At 38.9% G+C, this 26,078-nt stretch overlaps 1 protein-coding gene across 5 annotated transcripts in view; it reads right to left on the bottom strand.

Annotated features, from left to right (window-relative positions):
* GRIA3 (glutamate ionotropic receptor AMPA type subunit 3) overlaps positions 1-26,078 on the bottom strand; it is a 153,348-nt gene that overhangs the window by 93,720 nt on the left and 33,550 nt on the right. For all 5 annotated transcript variants that reach the window (XM_086619427.1, XM_086619426.1, XM_086619429.1 and 2 more), the window contains exon 3: positions 23,223-23,462. In XM_086619427.1, coding sequence (XP_086475553.1) covers positions 23,223-23,462 — 240 coding nt within the window. The remainder of the gene's footprint in view (positions 1-23,222; positions 23,463-26,078) is intronic.

Raw genomic sequence — 26,078 nt, 5'->3', positions numbered from 1 at the left:
TTGCTCTGTACTTTGCAACTTCTAAATACAGGAGTTGTAGCCAGTAACCTTAGATGGGTGAAAAAAAACCCAGATTTAACTATCTCTAGTCAGTTACTGAATATGCTATTCCTGATTTAGCTTAGGAAGGCAGCTCAGATTAAATATTAGGCTGGATTATAAAGAAATATGCAAATATTTCAGCGTAAATTATTTGCTAAATAGAGACAGGAATGTGACTCAAAAGTTCAGTTCCGCCTTCATTTCTCCAAGCTTCAATGTGCTCAGTTGGGGAAGTAAGGAGAGGGAGAGCGTTCTTGGAGATGGTTCCTCACATCAGCAAGAGTTGGGCTTCAGATCCAGGCTTTCTACAGCATCCAAGATAGTTTGTGACTACAGCACTTCCCCTTCCAGGATGTTTTTCCTATGGATTGGATTTCTCTACCCCTTTATGGTGCAATCCCATTCATTTTTATGCTCCACAAATGGAATTTTCACAGGAAGGCATAACGCAATTTTGATCTATCAAAAAAAAAAAGAAAAAGGTAACACTGCCCAGGCATGGGCAGAGTTTGTCTAATATACTGGTCTGACAATTGATGGTCTAGAAATACCAGTATGATGAGTTTGACAGAGAAACCAGACTCAGCGAATACCTAATGAGACTTCAAAGGCAATTTCAGCAGAGGCTCAACCTCACCCTACTTGACCACCTTGGGCAAATAATGGTCCTTCCTGTAAAGGATCTGCTCATATACAGACATATACCCTCAAATATGTCCCAAAGTTAGTATAATGGAAGTATACACTGCTGGATCCCCATGAACAGGAATAGCATCAATAAAAGGTTATGCATCCTTCCAGAAATAATGACCACTAGATCTTCGTCAACTGCTGTTGCACTAAACACCCATATATACCCATGACTATACAGCAAAGTCACTGACCATGTAAAACTATGTTTCTTAGTTTTATGTTATCCATAAACATTTAAAAAAAAAATCTTGTTCTTACATGTGCACATGGTAAATGGTAAAAATTCTGTTAAGTAATCTAGAACCGGTAATAAACGGAGTATTTGAAACAACTAACACTTTTGCCTAGGATCCTCTCAGAAATGGTCTCACCTTACAGTGCAGCATAGGTAAAATTTTAACGGGTATCTGTCTTTCATTTTCAAAGTGACTTGGGAGGATAGTAGGAGTAGGTTTTCAGAGGCAATTAAGACGCAGATGCTGAAGAATCTCAGCAGGTGGGGTACCTGCACTCCACTGACTTAAATGACAGCCAGGCATATATCTCATTGAGGTGCTTTTCACAAAAAAAAAACCAAAACAACCCTAAATACCTCCGAAAGACCTGTCCTGTGTGCCTTTGGAAATCACTTATAAAAATAGGATATGTGCTTCTCAGAATACGTACTCTGTGGCCTGCTTAAAAAGTGGCACAGAATTCTCTACAGAATACACTGCTAATTAGTTATTTCATTGCACACGTTCAACAAGTGCACAGATAAGGACTTCCTGGCTAAACGGGATGTACACAGATCTGAGACAGACTGCCCATTACTAGCTTGAAGAAGAAAAAGGAGTTACAAAATACCCCTCCAAAGTTGCAGAGTGGTAGAGTATCTATTACAAAAGGAAGGGGCTGCACGTAAACTGCAAACTCCCTGTTTTCATAGTTTCAAACTAAATTGCTCTTAATGTTTTCTCAGACTTGTTTTGTAAAATTAGGAAGCTGTAACGAACACATCCTTGGGACCAGTCAGCCTCAGTACTCCAATTATGTTTGGCTTTGCACCCAATTACACTGCCAAGTGTTTACTATTATTTAAAATGTTTATACGCTATTTGAATATTCAGTCCAATATTCAGAGAAACAAAAGAACTCTTCTGTTCCATTTGTTTTGACATCATACTGACGCATGATTACTCTTCCATGACTCGAAAGCCTCACAGATCTGATTGCAAACTACAATGATAAAACAACACAAAAAGTTTAGTGTTATCTAATCAGGAGAAAATACACAGGGAATGGCACACACAACTAGAAGCACAAGCACTGATAGTTCAGATCACTCAGTTCACCATTACTGTGGTCATTCGGGCAGAGACAGATTTCACAGCACGGGGAGGTCCGTGGTATCTACAGTAGTGCGCTGGTTCAGACTGGAATAGAGCTCATTTTCTTCACAGTAGCTGGTATGGGGCTACGATTTGGATTTGTTCTGGAAACAGTGCTGATAACACAGGGATGGTTTTGTTATTGCTGAGCAGTGCTCACACAGTCACGGCCTCTTCTGCTTCTCATCCCACCCCACCAGCGAGGGGGCTGGAGGTGCACCAGAAGTTGGGAGAGGACACAGCTGAGACAGCTGATTCCAACTCAACAAAGGGATATTCCACACCATATGATGTCATGCTCAGCATATAAAGCTGGGGGAAGAAGAAGAAAAGGGGGGGAATGTTGGGAATGATGGCGTTTGTCTTCCCAAGTCACCATTACACATGATGGAGCCCTGCTTTCCTGGAGATGGCTGAACACCTGCCTGCTGATGGGAGGGAGTGAGGGAATTCCTTGTTTTGCTTTGCTTGTGTGTGCAGCTTTTGCTTTCCCTATTAAACTGTCTTTATCTCAACCCACGAGTTTCTTCATTTTTACCCTCCTGATTCTCTCCCCCATCCCACCAGGAGGGAGTGAGCGAGTGGCTGTGTGGGGCTTAGTTACTGTCTGGGGTTAAACCACGACAAATGGAAAGGTTTATGTGTTCTGTGCAAATGAGTACTTGAAAGTAAAAGGTTCCAATTCCACCACTTCCCTGCTTCCGTAGGGTGGCACTTGTATTTTTTTCCCCCCAAGTAAACTAAATAAGATTTCTTTATTTTAACACTTTCTGCCACCGTACGTATCGCTGTGCAGGTATGAAAAGCGAGGGAAAACCAGGTCGGCCACGCCTGTGAGCAATTGGAGTTGACTTCAATAAAAAATTTCCATCTAACCTTACTAATTATTAATGTACAGATGTTCTGGGCTTAAAATATAATGCCTGTGCTTACTCCAGGGAGCTGGTCCCCTCTGATTGTACTCAATACTAACTAACCCTCCCTCCGCAGTGAAATATCGAGCCAACACCTTTCTTTTTACAGCAGAAAGTTCTATAATTGTTGTTTCTGAAAAAAAAACCACAAATGTTTAAAAAGCATATTCTTTGAACACCGGATTATTATGACTGTGCTATACACCAGAGCATATCTGGAGGTCCGGAATCACTTTCTAACTGTAGTGCTACAGTGAGCTTTCACTGAGGCCTTAGCTATCAGTGCCAGACTTTCTTACTCACTGTTTGGAGCATGTCCCATCATTTCACCAATTCCTTTTCTTTTTATGCAGCAAAAGATCTGTCCCTGTTTCAAAAGGTCTACACTGTGTATCTCTATCCTCAATCTTTGGACAGCCCTTTTGTCTCTGCCGGCAATGGAAGTTGGGGTGTCTTCTTTCCTGTCTTTCAGAAATTGCACTGTTGTCTCCCCTGCTACACCTCATGGCTTCTACCCATTCCCTTCCCCCACTGAGATTCACATGGATGATGTGGAGCTGAGGGAGGATCAAAAATAAAAGCATGCTGGCTGAAAGACATAGGGCTGAGACCATAGGCCTGCTACTGTGCAGTTAAGCACGTCTCATCTATACCTCCACTGATTACATGTTCCACTAGTGGTTCAGGTACTCCAGGATAAGCCACTTTAGACCTTCAGCCTAACTTAAGCACACGCCCAAATGTCCTCTGTACTCAGGCTCGATGAGGCTTTGAGCAACCTGGTCTAGGGGAAGGTGTCCCAGTCCATGGCAGGGGGGTTGGAACTAGATGATCTTTAGGGTCCCTTCCAAGCCAAACCATTCTATGGTTCTGTGACTCTGGAGAGGAGTGGATTTATGCCATTATCTATCCTGAACAGCAGAAGAGAAACATCTTGACTTTCCAGTCCCTCAGCCTTCCACATAACACCACCACCTGATTTTCCATGTATAGCAATACTTTTTTTTCTCCCTCTTACATCCTGGAACTGTAACACCTTGGGAGTGAAGGAGGAAGTGAGCTAAATTAACTGTATGTTCTAGATCAACTCTTTTCCATTCCCTGCAAAGTTTTAAAACACTGGCAATCAACATTACCTAAATCTGCTTCAGCAAAAGCCATGTGGAACTTTTGTGGGAATTCAGAGACAACTTGGGACTATTCCAGTCATATTCATGAAGAGATTAGTATGTGTTATTCCTAAAAGAGTTCACAGAAAGTTCGAGTTTAGAGCTAAGCTTATAAACCTAAATGATAGGGAGGACTACAAGTCATTCAGAACTTAAAAGCTAACAATTTGCAATATTTTTCATATAATTCTTTGGCTCAGTGGTCAGGCCATGGACACAGAGCCTGTCACAACAGTTGTAAGAAATTTTATTTACAGTCTTGACCTGCAAATACTTCTTTTGAAGCAAAGTAATCACAAAGTAATTCACCTAATCCAAATCATTGAGCGCTTCTCCAGCATCACAGAGTTCCAGGGAGTTTTGCCATTCCCTGTGGACGGAACAGCATCAGGTGCTGTATCAAACTGCTCACACGGTTAAACATACATCAGCAAGGTGATTCTGTGATTTTTGCACTGCATGCACCATGGTTTTTCCACTGTGCTGGTTGCTTATTATTTCTGGTTGAACACAATAACATGGCTCACCTCTTGCAGTTAAAAAGTAACTTGTACTAGCCAACTGCAGTAACTATGAAAGATAAAGCAAAACAATATTTTATTTTGCTATACATAAAAAACTGGAAATCACATCTCTTCAGTTCTGTTTGTCAGCTCTATATCCTTCAATTTATCTTTCATAGCTTTCTTTCTGGTCTTCAACCACCAGGACTCTAATTCTTACCGGTAGCACTTGCCAAAGGGGAAACTCTTGTCTGTTGACAAGAAATGAGTATATAGCTCTCACAGCATACCAGGAGTAACTTAGATCTTTTAAAAGATTTGATTTTATAATGGCCAAAGAAGACAGACAAGGTAAATTTGAATTCAAATTATTACCTTTTAGAAGTCACAGAGACCAATTCACGGCCAACAGACATAAGATTCAAGCAGTATGGAAAAGTCTAATACACTAGACATACCTCCCACTGACTTCTCTAGGAATTTTGCATGGAGCTGATCATCTGGTTCCTGGCACAGGAAAGCTCTTTCTTGCTATCGGACATTCATCTTTTCTTGCTTGATTTTTCTCTTAAATAAGCATTCATTATTGACAATGTGAAAAAGGTTTCACTCTCTACTGAAGCTTCAGTTCCTGTATCCTTCCCACAGTTCCTCAGAGCAACAACACTGAGCATGATCTTCAAACACACATTGGATCCACCTTTAACACTCTGGTGCCACAGGATTGCCTCACAATACTCAGTGAGCATCTGCACCAGCAGTTCTCTTTCAAAGAATGACTTAAATTTTCTTCTTGGCACCTGAAGACCAAAATTGTGGCTCCTCTCCCAAGTGTTCCAGAATACCATTACTAGCACAAAGGAAGGTGGGAGATGAAGCCTCTGATGTGGTAACACTCACAATGCGTTAAAGCATTTGTTCCACACTCAGGTGGAACGTAGTGGAAGCCAGCTCTTCCTTACTTTGCTGGTTATACAGACTGCATCCCAATACACTGTATAGTAAATAAAACTGCAACACCTGTATCCGACATATACATACTGACCCCAGTGATGTATTGCTAAAAGTCTACTTTAAATACTTTTTCTCCCAAAAGTCACATGGATAACACACTTCATTTCTCTGGAAAGAAGCCCAAAGGAAAAAAGAAAGAGAATCTTAAAAGACAAAATACTGCTATGGTGCCCTCACTCTTTTTTTTTGGCGAGAAGCCATGTAATTCCTTTCCGGCTGGCTTGTTCTGTCACAAACAGAATGACCTTTATTGAATGGTCAGCAAATGTGATGGTTTTAACAGAGCTCCTGCTGCAGTGAAACTGATGCACCATGATTGTACCCTTGCCCACAGAAGGTAGAGGCTCCACTGGGTATTGTCAAAGCAACTCATAGCAGCAACAATCCAATTAGTGAAACAAGCACAGTTCACGCATAAAGTCACTTCCAGGCACCATTAGAAAACAAGACCCCAACGTAGAAAGGCTTGCCTTTTCAGTTATTAACTATTGAAGAAAAAAGTGGAGATTACCTTGCAATTTGACCTCTTCCAGAAAGACCAGAGGTCTGGAAGGGGCCACTTCTCCTTATAATACTGCGGCAGAGCTGGTTGCTAGAATACAGTAGTATGCACTGGTCCTCTATGACCAGGGCCACAGCTGATGGAAGAGACACCAACTTCTCTGTTCCCCCCAAGGAGTACAAAAAAGCTTGCTTCCTAGCAGGGTAATTTTTTGTTACTTAGCTTAACGGATTTTGGAGCCTTTATCCTGCTGCTTAGGATTTTTGCTCTGAAAACTGAATAGGACAAAGGAAAAGCTCTCATCAGCTTTAATGGGATTTTTATCATGCTATTTGTAAGGACTAGTGTGAGGATGAACGACACATGCCATCGGGCCTAAGAGATAAGACAGTCTCTACATTAGATTTTGTCTAGGTTGATCTACTCCATCTGCCAAAATACTCTCACTACTAGAAGACATAACTATGTACCCCGGCTTCATTTCATTCCTGTGGTGCCACAGCACTATTCATCTTCTGTATGAGATGAGACAAAAATCACAGAGATTAGGCTGACTGCCTGGAAAGTGCTGTGCAAGAAATTGGACAGCAAGTAAACCTGACTGCTTCTTGCCTAATGGCTCTTGCGTCTGGGTGGAACCTGCTCTTAATTGTCTTATCTCTTAAGTAGCTCCTTACAATAGGCGTGGTTCAAACATCTGTTTCTGATAACAATTCCTAATGTAAATACAAACTAACACCTGGGGCAAAGGGTAGACATCTCTTATTTACATCAATAAAATAATGTTATTCATTTTGCTAACTTGTTGCTTCAGAGAACAATGTTCAAGAAGTCTACAAAGACAACACATGATCAACGCTACACAACAGCAGGCAAAAGTCATGGGGACAAGACTATACTGAGCAGAAAATGAAACAAACATGAAAAAGTTTGCTCTGCACTTGAACAATTTTTTAAAAAAAACTGTTATATTTGCCTTACAAAAATGTATTAATGATAATTTCATGTTTTATGATTTATTATTTTTAAGATGCTTGTAAATAGTTAAATATTTTAAAAATAGTTATTAATAAAATAAAACGAGTGTGGATGATAATAATTGAAGGCAGGTATGCAAATAATTCTAGTCTCAGTAAAATTATATCCTTGATCAGAATAATATGATATAATATTTAACTGAGATGTGGAGATTGCAAAAATAATGTCCTGATACATTTCTTTTTGGCCAAAAGCAGCACGTTTACTGATGGCTGGTTCTATTCTGTGAAGTGTGGCCATTGGCTACCCTCAAATAAATTAAAAATGTTCTTTGATTGATGCCCTGCATGACTCACATACGGGCATATAACTTCACTTACTGTTTAGGGAAGTGTCCCATTAGCAATTCCAGCTCCATTAATTCAGTTATAGAGTTGGTAAATTTTTTTCAATTAATTTTACATTTACTGGAAGAAAAGAGCTTTAGGAGAGGAGGGGACCACAGCCACAAGTTAATTTAGGTCAAGGTGAGTTTATAAATCTGGCTGAAATAAATAAAGGAAAATAGTTTTCAAAGTGAAAGTTACTGACTTCTACATTCAAAATCTGAACAAACATTAAACTAAAAGTTAGTCTTGAAATAACATGGACCAGATTTTTTGCAGTTAAACTAACATTTTTCAGCTTGGTCCAAAGTGAATTTTGTAATTTCTGTTTCACTCAGCATTTCCCACTCCTTCTCAGGTTCCACTTGATTTTAACTTCAAAAATATTTTCTTTCTAAGCTTTAATTCTGTCAGGTAGGAGAGAAAATACACATTTGTAACTGATGTTGAAGAACCTAGTGCTATATTATCACAGAATAAAGTAGAAAGCCCTGGAAAGGAAATGAGAAAAGACTGAACAGTAACTTGAGAAGAAGGCACTGCACCAAGGAATACTCTGGAAAGGACAGTCATTAAAAAAGACAAAAACAAGGGAAATACAACAGCTTTCAGCTTTTCTTTAACAAATACGACCCTAAAAATCCCTGAAGGATTACACACAAACCAAGAGAACATAATTTTTGTTAGTCTACGGACAACTAGTTTCCCTTGTGACACAACAATTTCTGGTTTTATTGCTTGTAGACTCTTGTCTCTGTATGACAATTGAAGCTGCTGTTCTTCATACTGTAACTCATATAAATATACCTGAAGTAATAAAACCAAAGCTAATTGAGGGGTTAGAACTACATGATCTTTAAGGTGCCTTCCAAACTAAACCATTCTATGATTCTAATTCTCAATTTTCTAGCAAAATGTCCACTGAAGCCTCTCCATTTCCCTTCATTCTAGTGCAATAATCAGCAATTATTTGCTTAAAGTAGTTCTCAAGAACACCCATTGTGGTAGATGCTGTAAGAAACATAAAGTAAAAATGTATTCCCTCCCCACCTTCTGTAAAGACTACAGGTTAAATATAACAATTAAGTGGATTACTACCATCTGACCTCAAAAGTGGTATAAAACATGACAATCAAAATATTACAAAGTGGCTCACAATAAAACTTCTCATTATTGATACAATGAACTTACTGTTCTTAAGCAAACATTTTAAATAACATCCATTATTCATGTGAAGTCCTAAAAATTACCTATCTGGGATTTGGAAAAAAGAACACATTTGAATATCAAAATATGGGAGAATTTTTCATCTTCTTGTACAAAAAATGATTTTGTACAAGTTTTTATCTCTGTGTTACAATTTTGTTGTTTCAAATGGACCTGTCAAGAAATTATTTTTAAACATAAAAGGTCAAATCTTCACCTGTGCAAATCTGCATTGCTTCACTTCAAAGACATGCAATGAATGGCTTTTGCTATGCTCTGAGGCATATTCTGATTTTTACACAACGGAACCAACTTGGTTACACTCAGTAGCAGTCTGAATTCCCTGCAGTGAAAGTTTTACCATTAAGTACATTTTGACAAAATCCAGCTTTATCGTCAGAGGGAAGTCACTAAAGTCACAAAAACACTATCTGCAGAAAAATGCGAATGAATATCTCATAAACCAAGACCATATCTATGCAAAATGAATAGCACTTAAAACTTAAAAACAAATAACATCATTGCTCCCATTATCTTTTTATCCGTAATTTTCATAGGAGACCCAATAAAGGGTTATGAGGATGCAGCTGGCATCTAAAATTCACTATACGACAAACGATGATGTGTTTATATTTTCTACTGTGGCCAGTTTTTGAAGAAGGTCAATCCAGAGATTATTTAAATTAAATCTAAATTGTCATGGTCTACAGCTGCTTGCACTTAATATGTTTGGCTTCGTATATATTATTAATGAAAATTCAGTGTAATTCTGTATACTTCAAACTTTTGAAGCCACTGTTCTTATTTATGCTTCCAGATGTGTAGATTCACAATAATTATTAAACTAATGGAAATTACTGCTATATAAATCAGAATTCACAATCAAAGAGCCAAGCTTAATACTGCCTTGTAAGAATGGTTCTTTAATGCATAAATATTATTATATGGTTCATGTCAAAAGGGAAACATTGTTTGGTCTTACACGTTAGGGATGCTGTGTGCAGCTAGACTTTTCTCTGATTTGTAGCATAAGGAAAACATGCAAACCAGAATGGTCATTATTCAAATGTATGCCATTCACATCCATTTTGTCGCTTTCTTTGAGAAGTGTAGCAAAATGGTTCCGGAGAGGACAACTACACTAATAACTACACTAACACAACATACATGCATCATCTAAAGCACAGTTTTCACCTTCATCAACATATCTAAAACCAGACAAATAAGCAATGAAATAACCCTGAAAAATCCTTCAGGGCACCCAAATTAATGTGGAAAATAACTATCCTTTTTATATTACTTGCTTTTTTCTTGCTGAAACAGGACAACTGCCATGCTGTGATGAATGTGTTTCAAACATTTGCGTTCTAACTGTCTCCATGATGTGGAATATCTCTAAAACCAACACATGCACTAATGTAACAGAGGCAGTTACTTCGCAAGGCTTTTTTAAAATAGCATAGCATGAAACTCAAAATGTCAGTGCATAAATTACGGCTGCCTTGAGGCTGCAATAACTTATGCATCCTCATATGCCCCCCCTCATATACCTCCCCTTTCAAAGAAAAGCTCAGATCTCCCCTCCCACCCCCATCTCCCCACCAATTTGTGGCAACCCTCACAATGTCATTAAAAATGCACAGGCTCGCCCATTACGTGTGCAGGTGAGGGAGGGAGAGAACTGCGTAACGAATGACAGAAAAAACAAACAGGGGGGTCTAGGGGTTTATTTTCAAGAAATCTCTGCCAAAAATGTTATTGCAATAATTACGTGTTCACATAACTCATTATTATTTGTCTACAGCCAGGCATGATTTGATTCTATTTCTCTAATAAAAACTTGATCTAATTTGAGGTTATCATTGTCAGTTCATGGACAAAAACAACTGATCGATAAGACTAGTACTACTAAGCAATAGGCAATTCTATCCACAGAGCAATTACTGACCCCGGTGTAGTCAGCTGAAAGGTTTGCTCTTGCTGAGCCAAACAATGTCAGAAGACTGTCTTCTTTAGTTTTCATTTCCCTCTTTTTTGTCCTTCTTTTTTTTTTTTTTTCCCTGTTAAAGAATAAAGCCTTATCTTGCTAATAAAAGATGTGCTAAACTACACAAACTGAAGACTAATATTTACTCCTAAAATAATAATTTCCCCTTTTTTAAGCAGGGGAAAAAAGCCAGTAAGAGATCAGGATCGCAGCAAATAGGACTCTGATCTAGAAACACATTTACAGTATCTTTAGTCTTAGGAGCAGATCATGACACAATCCAGTCTAGACTACGATGGTGTTATGTGTACGTAATGCCAGCAAAATAATTAAACTGCACTGGAAGGATTTTATACCACAGTTCTGACTTAAACTCATCAAATTAAATCTTCATGAATTAATGCACATAGATTGAGGTCGATGTAGTATATGACTTTGACATTTCATAAAGATAAGTGACAATTATGGATTTTTTCACATATTTTAGATGGCTCAGCAGGACATAATGGCAACTGAAAATTATGTCCAGTAGAGGAAAAACCTTGTTTATATCATAACTTTATCCAGCATTTTACAGTTTATTTGATGTATTCACCCATTAGAACCACCCATACTTGGGTATTAACTAGACCACTCATACTGAATTGAAGGCACCCAAGAGTTTTAATAAATGCTTTTCCATGTTAATTCTGAGACTACATCGTTATTTTTATATCACCAAGGGGATCACAGTATAAATTTTCAAGGCCATATACAGCCTTTGCTACAAAAATGTCAGTATTACGCCCTTAGAGTGATCAGCATGAAACACCTTGCTAAAAAACACACCCGAAAGTGTCTGCATTATTTGCTGTATTTACATGATGGCTTCAGAGTGTTTAAAATATTCTAAAGTACTCTGAGAAAATCTTTAATGACAATTGCCATGCCATTTTCTTCTCTGGAAAAGTCATCTTAACTATGACTCTGAGATCTAGACAGCTTAAGAACAGCTCAAAGCCATTGTCTTTGAGACTGCTTTGTATAACAGGAGCCTCAGTTAAATGCTCACAATACATAAGTGCTGATTAAAAAAACGCCACAACCAAACAAAGCAATTTGGATGTGTCTTTGGCCTTGGGTAGTATGGATCAATGCAGTGTATGAAGTGGCCACACTCCTATAAACCCAATCTCAGAGCAGATTATCAAAATCTGAGTTATCACAAATGAATTGTTGCTCTTCTGAACATGAATAAAGAGTGGAGAAATAACTCATAACTTTGTAAGCAGCAGAAGAAATGCTATAAAAATATCAGCATTTTATGCAAATAACAGCAGTCCTCACATCTGGTATGTTCAGAGCCCTGGCAATCCATTGCATATCATTATTATCATCAGTATTGACAAAAATATCCCCAAAGCAAAAAACACCTCAGGAGCTCCTAAGAAATCTTCAGAGTCAGTGCCCAGTATCTCTCAGCCTTTCCAGACTGATGCTGTTTTATCACGTCAGCATGGAACTACGATGCTCACCGCTTACCAACCACACAGCTCTAGCACGGACCACCGCGCTGGGCAGAGAACAGCACTGGAGTGGTGTTTCCAGCAGTCACAGTTCTGGCTTAGGAAATGCTTCAGTTTCAGATAGCTCCTCAACTGAACTACTACTACCTTGGCAAAAGTTCCTCACCTTACTTGGGCTCCCTCCCATTCATCTGGAGGGAGCCCAGATGTACTTCGCATGCGAACCCAGACTCCACAGCACACCCGCTTTGCAGAGCAGTGCCTGAGGAATTTGGCCCTAAAAACCGAAGAAGAAACACTTCGGCAATAAAGGGGATACTTTGCTGATGTAAGGGATGACAATTCTGTGCTTAATCCCTTTAACAAACTGAAGAGGGGCCCAGACTAAATGCTGGTGTGCTGTGCAAGTCGCTGCCTGGTGATTTGCTCCTTTGGGCTGCTGACAACCAAGGTAAGTCAGAAATACTTTTAAGTGCAAAGCAACAGGCTGCGAGCACGATGAGCTCAGGATCAGAAGGAATAAAACCTCAGGTCACCCTTCTCTCCCGATGATTCTTTGCATCATGAATCAAAGCAAAAGGGGTGGCCTGGAAACGCTATGCATCTAGTGCTGAAGAAATGAGTAATTACTTGCTACTGAGTATAAAATTCATGTCAGGAACTTTTCACTTTTTTTCTTTAGAGATTGGTACTTAATCACTTTATGGAGGTATTTTTCATTCCACTGTGCTACAGTAGTACGCTGTCTAACACACCTTTTGAAATGCATGCTCACAGTGCTGTCCTACTGTCAAACACAAGGAGAGTTTAAAAAAAAAAAGTTATTTTAAAAGTCTCATGAGAAACCAGAGAAAAATCTATCTCTGAGAGAAAAATCCTTTAAAAACTCCTTAACCTAAATACAATATAAGGTCATTTTACCTGCCAGCTGAGTAGGTTTGTCATAAATGCATTCACATTTACTTTTCTTCTCTCCTACAAAGCATTCAAGTCAGCTTTATGCTTACTGGGACAGCTGATATTTTCTGGGAAGAAAAAGGCATGTGGTCAAACTAGTTTGGCAAATTCTCTGGAAACTGAAAGAAGAAACTACATCTAAAAGGGCCAAGCGTCATAGACGAAGGAAGGTATTGAAGCTATAACCGATGGATTCCTTCATACAAACTCCATGGTGAATGCCATTTAATTAACCACCTAAAATGCAAAGCTTCTTAATAGTCCCTCATGTGTTTCTTCAAAGGCCTAAGTTTTTTTCTAGGTGAGAAGGGAAATTTCTGGTAAAATTTAAGGGAATTCTTGTGTATGAATATGAAAAATTGTTTTTCATTAGTTATCATGGCCATTGACTTCCAGTCTGGCATTCTGCACATCTCTTAAGCCAAAGCTCATTGTGCTTTCAACTCAACAAAGGTATTTCCACGTACACAAGTAGATGATCAGGTTGTTAACCTGCTGATCAGTACATCAAATCTTCTATCTGAAAAACAGGACTGAAAACTCTTGCATGCCCCATACAGATACTGTTGATCTTCATTCATTGTTGCTTGAGACCATCAAATGAAAACCACTTCAAAGGCATAAAGCCTTTAACAAAGCTAAAGTCTTACACACCATTCACCAAGCATGCTATATAGTCCTGTATCAAAAGAAATTCAAACTGCATATAAAGCTTCTCTTTTGGTAGTGAGAATAGAACGTGTCATTGCTTAGCTGAGAACCTGCTTTGGAGTATCTGAGGCCACTCTGTGAAAGGAGAAGCTTTGATTTACTAACTTGTTGAGATACTCCATTTTACTCATATATTCCTCAAGCACTGGAAAAATCTTTGTTTGGCGTTTTTTATCGCTTGCAACTACTACAATCATTCCATCAAGCTTCAACAGCCTGTGCTCATTCCACCAAAGTTCTTCACCTGGTGAGCAGTACATTTGCCTGCGCTGAAGATCTTCTTTTCACTATCACATCATGCTCAAAAAAGTGTGAGGTCTCTCATAGTGCACATAGGGAATCTGTTCCCTTATTGTGAATACGAAACAACCGTTGTTCCACAAAATACCATGGGCCACCAATAACAGCTGTCACTTAGGTGAAAAATGAACTATTTCTAGGTGAAGAAAGATGCACAGGAAAAGTAAACATACAGTCAAGAAGGGTGATAAAATTTGCAAACTTGTAAGAATACTAACATGCTAAATTCTGCCATCTTAACTCCATTAAGGTATAGGATGTCAAAATGTTCCTCCTTTGGAAAACACATGATAACCAGTACATGTTACTGCACTGAAATACGTAGTAAAGTTCACATACTAATGCAATGTTACACATCTCTCTTTTTGATATATACCTGAAAACTGCTTCATCTTGATTCCATTACTAAATAGTGCTGCTTTCTTCAGTCCCACTCAAAGCACCAACTCCCTTACGCAGACTTTAAGTCAACAAGACGGTTCACTTCCATGAACAAAACCAGCACAGCTCCGAGGTGAACCTAGCCTGCCTTGCTCTGAGCATCCAGATGCCAAAGACACCAAAGGCTTCCAGTCTTTAAAGCTATGCTGCATATATAGATGCAAAATAGTAAACTCAAACACAGAAACTTTAAGTAAACTCCTAGATCTGTTGGGTGAGATGGGTTAAGTAAATGGGTTTCATAAAAACTTACTCACAGTAGATTTTACAAGAATAGGTATTCTTTTCTACAGCCTTCTTTTCTAGTTTAAAAAGTCCCACCTCCTCCCCAAGATCAACAAATTCCACCTTGTCTCCTCTGGTTCCAAGTGAAGCCTTTTCGTCACCTCTAAGGCTTGGCTTTGTGTCAAGTCCTTGCCCTGTCTCAGAGCAAAAGGGCCAACAACCCCTCGCGTGTATCTTTTCAGCCCTTTCCCCCTCCACCCGCACTTGGAAACTTGACCTTTAGTCTTTGTTTCAAGACATCTGGAAATGTGAGATTCTGACCACTTAAGCCCTCCTGATACACACACAAAATCAACTGAGAACAAAAGCTTCTTCCTCTTAAGTTACTTGTGCATACAATAAAAAAATTATTTGTTATGGGTATACCAAAAGTTGATAAAACATGCATATTTACGGAAAGCTAAATATTTAAATGCATGCATTTATACAAGTCAGTTTATAAATACAATTGTTTGCAGACTTCATCTCTAAGGCATGGGTGAGCAGTGATGCTGCTAGTTTTCCTGTTTACTATGCAAAATACTCAAGAGCCTCAGCTCATGTTCCTGAGAGTTCCAGTTGCTTTCGTGAGGACCATGAGGGTAGCACACATCCTGCTTTATGCTTCTAGAAATTATTTATCCAGGACTTTACCATTCATACTCTGAATGCTGTGACTCGGTTTTACAAGCTGATTTCACATAAAGCCACAACCAGATTCACACTCGGTGTGAGTGAGGCTACAACAATACCCTATCACAACACCATGATGTGCAGATGGAGGAATGGATGATATCCCATCATCACTGCATGAGCAGTACCGGGGTTCTGTCATACCCTGCTCTTGCTCTGGTGTTCCTGCTCTTCACGAATGGGCTGACACATTTCCTTGTTCTCAGGGGCTCCATGAAACATGACACATATTTGTTGCACATGTGCAGTTACTCCACTTGCCTTTGGAAAACACTGCTGACAGTAGCGTGTGTTCCAATAGCTTCAAGGGCTCCTCAGGCGTTTTGCCTGGGTGTCTCAACACCAAACTGACCCCACTGTGTAAAGACAAAACTTGTGAAGAGGCACAAAGCTGCAGTACAGAATACCCCCATGACTTCTGTGCTGTTGGTCTTCAGCTGCGTCTTAGTCTTGCCAGTATGATACATCTCATGCTGGATGACTTTCAAAGTTGATTCACTCCTCTTGTTCACAAGCTCGAAAAACGGTTTAAGTGATTACCAGGGGTAAACTAAACAAATAGCAGCTAATGAGAAAGATCAGGAGAAAAATGCTTAAGGCTCTCAGTCCACCCAAAAACCAGCCAACATCCACTCTCCCACACAGAGTCTCAGTGTTTGTTTGGGGAAGGATCAGTAAAAGGGCTTTCTTCTGTATCTGTGTACCACAGAGACAGAGATAAAAGGAGTCTGCATGAGACTTTAGAGATTTCAGGGGAAATAAATGGAGAGTGATTATCAAAAGCTAGATTTAACTGTTCAGGTTCAGATCATTCCCAAACACATTGAGGAAATAAAGTCAAACAGCAAAGCAATCCTGGAATATTTCAGTTAAGGTTCTGGCATGTTTCCTGAACAGAGACTTAGTTCATACATTACACTGCTGAAAGCTACGAAGCAACGCGCCCTAAATAAGAATGTCAAGATTTGCCTCTTTGTCAGGGTAAATTACTTATATTTCACACAAACATTGCTAAGCAGTATCTACGATTTCCCATTTTATATAAATACAAATTCCAGGCATTGTAAGATGGTAAAATCACTCATTCCCAAAAGACTGTAAGTGAAAGAAACAGACCATTTTCTTATTGCACATAACTGTATGAAGTATGATTGTTCTTTAAATCTAAATAATGAATTTTCTACCAGAAGAGTCTTTACACTGTGTGCTCTCTCTATTGTACCGGAGCTTGAAAACTTGAACCTACATCACATCCTTTCAAGCAAAGGCATGCAAAAGACACAACATTCTGTGGCCATGCTTCAAGTTGCCTTTTGCCGAGATCATGACTTAGAAGACAATTTCTGGATGGCAGTTAATGGAGCACATGAGTCTTCAAACGTACAGACCTGTGACGCCTGTTCTGCGATACGGAGGCCGAGCCTCAGCTCGGGAGGTCTTGTCAAGGCTTTATTCCCTGCTGTGCATTTCCTAGCATATGAAGAAGTGGGAAAGGAGAATGAGACAGCTCATCTACATAGCTACCTAAATGCTAGCAATTGATACTGACTACATGTCATCCCCATGATCCTGGGCTGCTCTCCGAAACACTCCTGCAAAAGAGCCAAAATACTCGGGAGAATCAAGGTTTGCAGTAACTCTTCCCTGATTTGTCACCTTTGGTGTTTTATAGGCTTCCAAACATGCTTTGGACGTTCCATTATTCTCCACCACAAGCTGATACTGAAGATAATGTCAAGATTACATCAATACATTGCATCAACCTTATAGGTGCAACTGAGAAGAATTAAACAGGTATAAACATAATAGCAAACAAGAATTATAATTTTAAAATGGAACAAGCCCATGTTTAATCCTGAGAAAACTGTGAGCCAGCCTTAAATCCTTTTTCCTTCATGCCTTAGATTCAGACCAATTCTTCAGCAAGTGGAGTAACTCCCCTGCTCCGAAGAATAAACATGTTAACAGACAGCTCAGCTATTGATTCTTTTGACATTTGACTGCCCAGCAGGTGCTGATTTCAGGGTTTACTAATGCTGGTGCAGGTGCTACCACCAGTTTCATTTTTCCCCTTTACTGAAGAATGATTTTTATAAATGAAGATAAAAGTTCCTGACATGCAGAAGGACAATACAGACTTTAATGAGGCAGCTATGTGGAAGGAGAAGTTCTTTTGCACCCATCTGCTTATGGAAGGTGCTTATAAACAGAAGTCAGTCATTCTGTGTTGGATTATATTTTTCACTGCTGTTTTCAGCAGAGACTCAGTCCACCAGAACCCAACATTCCAAAATCCCTAGGAATCCACCAGGTACTAAAGCCAAGTCTTTTTAGATTCCACAAAAATTAATCTCACTCTATGTGTTTTGCAAAAAATGTTATGTTCTATGTATCAGTAATTTTCAGTGCAACTCTTATTTCATAAAAAAAAAAATCCATAAATTTAATTTTGTGGAAGATATAATGAGCCTGGTTCTACACATCGCTTCTTTTATCAGCTCCGATCTCTCATTCTCCAGGGAAGGCAGTACAGAAGTGTCTTGTCCTTTGATAGCAATAGATAACTAAGCTCATTTTGTAAAAGCAGAACTAAACAGAAGAGTTATTCTTTGTCTTCAGCAGAAGCAGTGAATCAGACCTCATTGCCTTGTACCGAACCCGATTTAAGGCAATTCGATGCCTTACGCATAATCATCGAGAAGCTTACAGTTGTACTTTTTGGTTTTGTTGGGTTTTTTTTGCTCTTTACTTGGCATTTCTTTATGCAACAGGGTACCTGAAGGTTTTATTTTATATTTAAGTGGAATGGGATAGGTCATATTTTCTGAAGCTGTATTTTCAGGCCTTCTGCATCCTTACCCATTTGTTATGTTCAGGTCAAATTTTTGTTTCTGTGGCAGCAAGGATTAAAGATGTAACTGCTTTTAAAGCAGATATTTTCAACTCTTCTTCGCCACATAACCTGAGGCTTTAGATGAACATTTTCGTGCCTCAGCCTTCACCTAGCCAGTGTTAACCAATTAAAAAAAAAAAAAATTAGCCAACAATAACCCTATTTACCAAAGCTTTCTTTTTTTTTTTTCCCCTGTCAGACTAAATCAAAATCAAATGACAGAAGAATTTCAGATTTAGAGACGCTTTTGGTTACAATGCCATAAAGACTGTGATCTATCTGTACCTCTGTCTAGACTGAGCTCGCATTGAGTAGGTAAGCATTACACAAAGTCAGTCACTTCCCTGTCCTGTGATGGTTTCTATGATCTGAAGGAAGAGGAAGAAGACTTGATGCACATCACAGAAATCACTTGGTGTGATTTTGTTTAAGTGATCTACATGACAGGAATCAATGTCTTTGTGCACAGTAGGTATGACAAATCAAAGCAACTCAGGACAAAATGCCTGTGTTGTACTGACAGACAAAAAGTGAACAATCTGTATCAAACTCAGTTTCTTCGCAAAAAATAAACTGAAACGTTACTTAAGAAACATTATGGAAATTTAAATAAACAAAAGCTTCGGTATTACAAGCTACCATACCATTTTTATAATTAAATCAGAAGTACTTTGCACTTTCACACAACATTAAGATGCCTATGAAAAGCACAATCTCACCTCTCCACACATGCATACTAGTGTTACTCTGGTCCACTGACTTCAGTGGAATAACATCTGATATACAATAAAGTAAAGCAAGAGGAGAAACAGACCTGAAGACTGAAAATAAACCTGAGGTTTTGGATGAAACATAATCCTCAGCATGGGATGCAAAAGGTGACTTTCCTGACAAGTGCTACCCAAATTCCTAATAGGTTTCTGTATGTAACGCCATCGCATTTCATCCTGACATAATCTTAATTAGTCTTAGTTCTACTGCAGAGAAGCCTACTGAGGCAGTTAGCACCATATAATTAATCAGATATTTTGCACGCATCACAGCAACCAACAGTGTCAACTTACTGATGTGAGTTAATACAAACAGAAATCAACCCTGCCTTTCCCTTTCACTCGAACTAAAACCATGTGGCATGGACTGAACATATGACTATTTCTTCTACACACTGCCTAACGTCCTTTCTTCCCTTAGCAGCCATTTCCTAATGCATCATTACTCTCTGCAAAGTATAATTTATTTTTTCTGCTGGTACTAGGAGTAGAACATGCAATTTGATATTTCTCTTAAATTTCAGTTTCTTCACAGAAGAATAAGTCCAGCAACTGAAATAAGCAATGATAAGACATAATTCTTGCTGCTGGAATTCATAAATCTCACATTTTATTTTTCTTTCTGTGTGCTTTAGCAGTTTTTAAGAAACTGAACTTTGCACCTGCATATAAACATGCATTTGAGGGCACAATCTGCATCATTCAGTCATCTCATAGCAACAGAAAATAATGTACTTACAAATATAAACATATACAACTCACTGGATTAAAAGCTTCACCACCTATCTATGTAATTGTACATCTTAACTTTATTCTATTGTTTGAGATTTATCTTCTGTCTTCATTGCAGGAGCCAAACATCACAGCATTGTGCCTAATGTCACCAAGGAGGAAACCATATGATTATATGATTTGACGGCAAAGAAGAAAAAAGCCACTGCTTATGGAAAGTAATTTTCTAAAGCTCATTCTCCATTCTCCTAAGCTTAAACTGAAATAGTTCAATAAGCAGTATAAAACCACATGAAGGTTTATTCAGTTTTGTATGGCATCTGTAATATGCTGTGGTATTTATTAATAGTAAATGCAACGTTTAATATATGGCAGCGTTTTGCTTCAGCAGAACACTGTGAAACTACTTGCGAGAACAATTTTGTCCATAACTAATACTTAACATAAGAAAAAGTAGTCTAATGTTTCACGATTTCTCAGATTCTCAGAACAAAACAGTGAGATAATAATCTTCACAGAAAGGCAGCATTAAAATGATAGTTTATTTCAGGAACTGCCAGTAAACTGCTTAACACCTTCTCTCTACAGTGTTTGTGCCCCAAAGCAGTTAAGTATCTAAGATAGGAATTATTAAAATCGTGACAGCTCTAGTGTTTTCATTTCCAATGGTATCTCAGCACAGGAACACACGCAGCTTATTCACTACCTGACACAAGGAATCATTCAGCATTATTATTGTTCAACTTCTGGGAATGTTTTTTTTGTGTTTGAAGGCCACAAGAAATTAAGCAGCCTACTGAAATTGCCAAATGTTTCAGGGGCTGTCATCCACTGTTACTGCTCATCATACAGAGGAATCTGATGTCTGTTTCTCAGTATCTAATTGCCCTGCCTCTCTCTGCTATATGAATCTCCTTAATTTATTCTAATGCTGGAAGAATACAACAATTATAACTCTGATAAGACTGCCACCAAGTTTGTTTTAACCCAACAGTTAGTAACTGAAGATAATCAGCTGTTGATTTTTGTTCTTGTTTTAGCGGATGGCAAATATGTTATCAAACAACAGCAACGAGGATAAATGTATAGGAAAGAAAGATAAGACGTGCTAAGTTTATCCCAAACAACTCAAAGCCCACCATCAAGCTACCTATATGCACTAAGGCCTCTTCCATGCTGAAGACACAGCTGTCCTTTATCTTCTAGTTCTCAGCTACATTTTATAATCCTACAGTCACCTGCACTGCCATCTAATTCAGACTTCGCACTCCGACACTTCGTCTGAAGGTCTGACGTAACACACGGCTAGCGTTACAGGCATGTCGGCCACAGAAGGTTCACAACGTGATTTTGATTAGTAATGGTAAGATTGTGAGTAACGTGAATGGCAAGTCAAGACAAGGGGCAGAAGGCAACAGAGGTAAAGTCAGATTCCTGGGGCTAATTTCGCCAGCAAGAGCTCTGGTTTAACCCGTGATTAAAATTTTAGTACGAACAAGGTAAAATGAAGCCTAGACACAACCTAAACCGTTCCAAAGGGATTAGTCATCATAATAAGCTTATGATTAGACTGTGTCTACCTAAAGATTATACACACTGAGAATTGTAGAAAAATGCAAGTCTGACTCCGTGAGTCTTCCCTCATGACTTCTGTTACCATCTCAGTTAGTCTGACAGTCATATCATCCAGACAAGTTCTAGTGAAACTCTCACTGGTTTGGATGATTTTTCCAGTCTGAAGTGCCAAATTTCTCATTAGGCATGATCTTGGATGACCGATGCATCTCTTTGCAAAGCAAACTTTATTAGCCTTAATCATGGTGCGTTTCATCAGTCATCGAACATACGACATTTTACTCTACCACATGCTGTGAGTTTATTGCATTTGGTCACATCAAACCTTTCTTACTCAGACAAATGGCATATTACCAGGAGCTTTCATTTAAAAGTAGACTAAGCTAGAAATATGGATGTTTGGGTAGTGGTTTTAAAAGATATAAAAACTAACGGCATTCTAAACTTCTCCATACTTTCTTACTTGATCTCATAGCTAGCGATTTTCAATGCTAGAAATATTTGATACCTCCAAATCACTCAGAAAATTCTGAACTCCTGGCATTCACCTAAAATCAGACTAAAAATTACCTTCTTTCAACATATGGTATCTCCTTAGTTGGGTGATGCTATTAATCTCCAGTGTGAAAAGCACAGCCACTGAAGACTTGATCTTTATCAGTATGCAGTAGCCTAGGGCACCAGAACTCTGTCATGGGAGCCAGGAATGGAGCCTAAGCTTCTTTGGCCCTAGCCAGACCCCTTTGATGTGGAGGTGGTCTTGGAGTTGTTAATCATAAAGCTCGTGAGATGGGCAGTGGCACATCTATCTGATGAAAAAAAATGCTACCCAGGTGAAATCTGTAACCAAGCAAAATTCTGTACACTCAGAGCAGGTGGCAACAGCTGCTCCACAGAAATGTGCAAGATTCCTCACAGAAAATGGTTTCTGATGCTTGGATCTCCTTTTGACAAGATTTGCTACCTTTGGTGCTTCTTAGCAGTTAACAATTGGTTTAAGCGTGGAAACGCTGGTTTTAGTATGTTTTCATTTAGTAAAACATATCTCTATTCATTCTTGTCATGTATCTAAATTCATCTCCGGATATCCATGTGACATATCTAGAGCACCTTTTCTCCAGCAGAGCCCTAAAGCATCTCATGCATTATATTCTTAGAACGTTATTGATGCCTAGACATCTCCAGAGCGTATCTTAGCATGGATTGTCTTTGCCCAGTGAGAGGAGAAATGCACATTTATGTAAAGTGGTGTGGGATTTGCAATGTCACGCACAGTGGAAGGTCTTGCTTAACAGCCCACTTCATAGTGCCGACTTTATTTATTTTGCAAAAAACCTGGCAAGCGTTGAGACTATGGTGCCATGGAAACCAGGTATTCCAAATTGAATGTTTATACTGCTAACACTATCCTCCAGACAATCTCTTTACAAATGATCAGTAATGTGAAGATGCCTTCTTTTTATTTATCCATTTCTTCAGATTAAGTTTGTTTTCTAGGACTGTCAGAATGAGCTACCTGCATCCAGAAGAAAATTGGGATGGCCCGCACATACTGTTTCTGGTAATACTTATAGCAAGTTATGAAACAGAAAAATCACTTAAAATGATTGTGCTTACCCCGTTCTGTGTCATAGAGGTACACAAACTTTTCCCACTTGTAATGAGTCAAGAGACTCAAGATGGCCCCTTTCAATGCTGGCCGCATCTGGATGACAAATTGCACATCTGCATCTGTTGGGAAGCTGGGTGTGATGAAGGACGTGTGAAGGGCTCCACAAAATGAGGTCAGTGTGTTCATTGACATCTGGTCATAGAATCCAAAGATGGCATAAACTCCTCTGGAAAACTGTGAACAGACTAACAAAGACAGACAGAGGTGTTAAAATCTGACATACGCAAACAAACTTTCAAAGTCTATTGGAAGTAAGCCTTCTAAGCAATCCTGAAATTATTCTGTACGACACAGCAGATGGAATTAATTCATGAGACAATATATACTAATTTCAGTGTAGCTGTGAGTTATACCAACTTTCTCACAACTAAACTGGCCTGAGCACATTTTTGATTGCAATTTGTCCTGGCATATTGATATAATCCACTAATCTCTCCATATTCTTTAAAAACAAACATGGCATTACATTGCTTGTCTGTAAAATACCTTCCCTCCCTTGAGTAGCACCTTGAGAGCTCTGTTAGCAGCTACATAACAAATGTCAGTTCTGCCTAAAAGTCAAAACGTTAAGATGTAGTTTTCCCTGGTATCCCACCTTGATTCAGATCTGAGTCAAAGAAATCTGGATGTTTTATTTCTTTATAGTGGCAACTCTGAAATCTCTGTATGAAATCTGGGTGTGGTCTTTTTTCAGTGAGAAATGATGGTGGTTTCTTAACCGAGTGTTAAAACCTTTCAGAAGCAATTTGGAAAGTGTATGGCTCATTAATGACAACACAAATGAACACATATTATTGCTTCGTGGGATGAAAGTTGATATCTCTTAACCTGGAGGTTTTTAGTCATTAGCCATCCTGGTGTCTTGAGGAACTCATCCAGGACAAGAAAATACTCAAAATGCAGTCAAAAGTGTTTTGTTTCACATGCACTTACCTGTGGAAACACTTCATTTCCCATACTTTACAGAGATTGAACAACGACTATTTTGGAAAAATATGAAAGTATTTCAATTTATAAATGTGGTCAACTTCATGGGAGTTGCAGGGAAAAGAGTTTTCTTTGTTGTTCAGCTCTGTAGGAACAGAGCAGACTTCTTGTGACCCTGGGTTCTTTCCATGGAGGGCGACTGCATCAGGGAGAGTGAGGGAGCCCGATACGTGAGACGGTGGGGCTCTGGTCCGTAATAAAGATTGTACAACTGAAACACACTACAGCATAGCAGCGCTTCTAAATCAAAACATGTCTGGACTGAGATGAGCAAGTCCCACTCGTAACGAAAACGAGTTTCCCAGAAAAATGTTCATTCAACATTCACAATATCGCTTGTCAAGAACTAGATTTAACAACAATTTTCAACTAGCCCCATTAACCACTTTTGCCAGAATGCTGCGTATTTAACTTTGCAAAAAGCAATGGTAAGTAATTACCGATAAAGAAGGCATGACTTCTATGCAGAAATACACAGCATCGTTACTTCTGGAAGTACTATCATGAAACATTTCTTACCATAAATGCTACCATTCAGAATCACTAAAGCCTGTTAAAGTAATTTTAAAAAGGCTTCTCCACAATATCAGCTCATTGACAAAGCATCATGGATAACACCTCAAATAGGTAGTCAGGTGTGAAAATTCAATTTTCTTCCTGGAGATCCAGATGCAAAAATAGAAATGCTATTAAGGAATTTCTTTAAGTGTTTAAGTCACTGTAACAGGACATGACCAGTTGTGGATACCAGCAGCAAATAAGAGCTGGTATAGACAGAAGAGAGATGAACATAAGGCACAGAAAGGGAATAAGTAGTGATTTCCGAAAGAAGTTTGCAGAAGTTCTCAACCACAGTAAAGAAAAGATATAAAAGAAGTTATAATACAGCACGAACTTATTCCCAGAGGCATGACTGAGGGAATTAAATACACTGTTTCAAAAGGCATTTTGTTAAACTATATACCAGCAGGATATAAAGTAGAAAAGCTACCATAAAAATTATCTGCTGAAGTAACAAATAAAAGGCACTAACTTACAGGTGAAAAAAAGGGAAAACTAAAGACTACATTAGAAATTCTGGCAGTCTCCAAATAATCTCAATGGCGTGTAAGCCCTCTAATTCCATGAGAATAATCACGGAAGTGGGGCCAGCAGAGCTGAGTGTCCTCGCATCTGCTGAGTCAGTACCTCACGGATCAGGCTTCTTTTACATATTTATTAATGGCCTAGTTTACCAGTTTTTGATGTAGATTCTGTACCACAGAGAAAGCAGAGAAGAACAAGTATTCCAGGAAACATCCCTTCTTGCAATGCAAACAAGACATATCCTCAAATGTCTCCTGACCCTAACACCCCAGAATAATTCGAGCTATCCTTGGTTCACCCCTTACATGTTATCAGGTATAAGGCTCAGGAATACTTTTGAACTGTGACTCCACTGAAATGGCTCAGATTTACAGGGACACAGTATCTGAAAAAAGTCACAAGAGGGCTCAGAAAACCTACCGTGCTATCTAAGCGCAGGACTATAATGAAGAATACAGATTAGCTCTTACTGGGACTGCCAGTTCCTACATCCCATAGAGTCAGCAGAGAGAACAGGAGCAGTGCTAAAGGTAACCAACAGCGGCTGGCTCCAGTCTGGTTTGTGTTTTTTCTTGTCCTTAGAGATAGAGCACCAAGGCATTGTGGCCACCACTTTGAAAATGGTTCAAAGACTTTGTCCTCTGGACAGAATTCTGTCTTGCATGGCTATTTTAAAACACTCAATTAAGGTTTATCTATTTTCATAGCACTTTGTGCTCATTTATGCA

Source organism: Tauraco erythrolophus, chromosome 13, assembly GCF_009769465.1.
Source record: "Tauraco erythrolophus isolate bTauEry1 chromosome 13, bTauEry1.pri, whole genome shotgun sequence".
Lineage (NCBI taxonomy): Eukaryota > Metazoa > Chordata > Aves > Musophagiformes > Musophagidae > Tauraco > Tauraco erythrolophus.
This window is presented reverse-complemented; position numbering and strand designations above follow the sequence as displayed.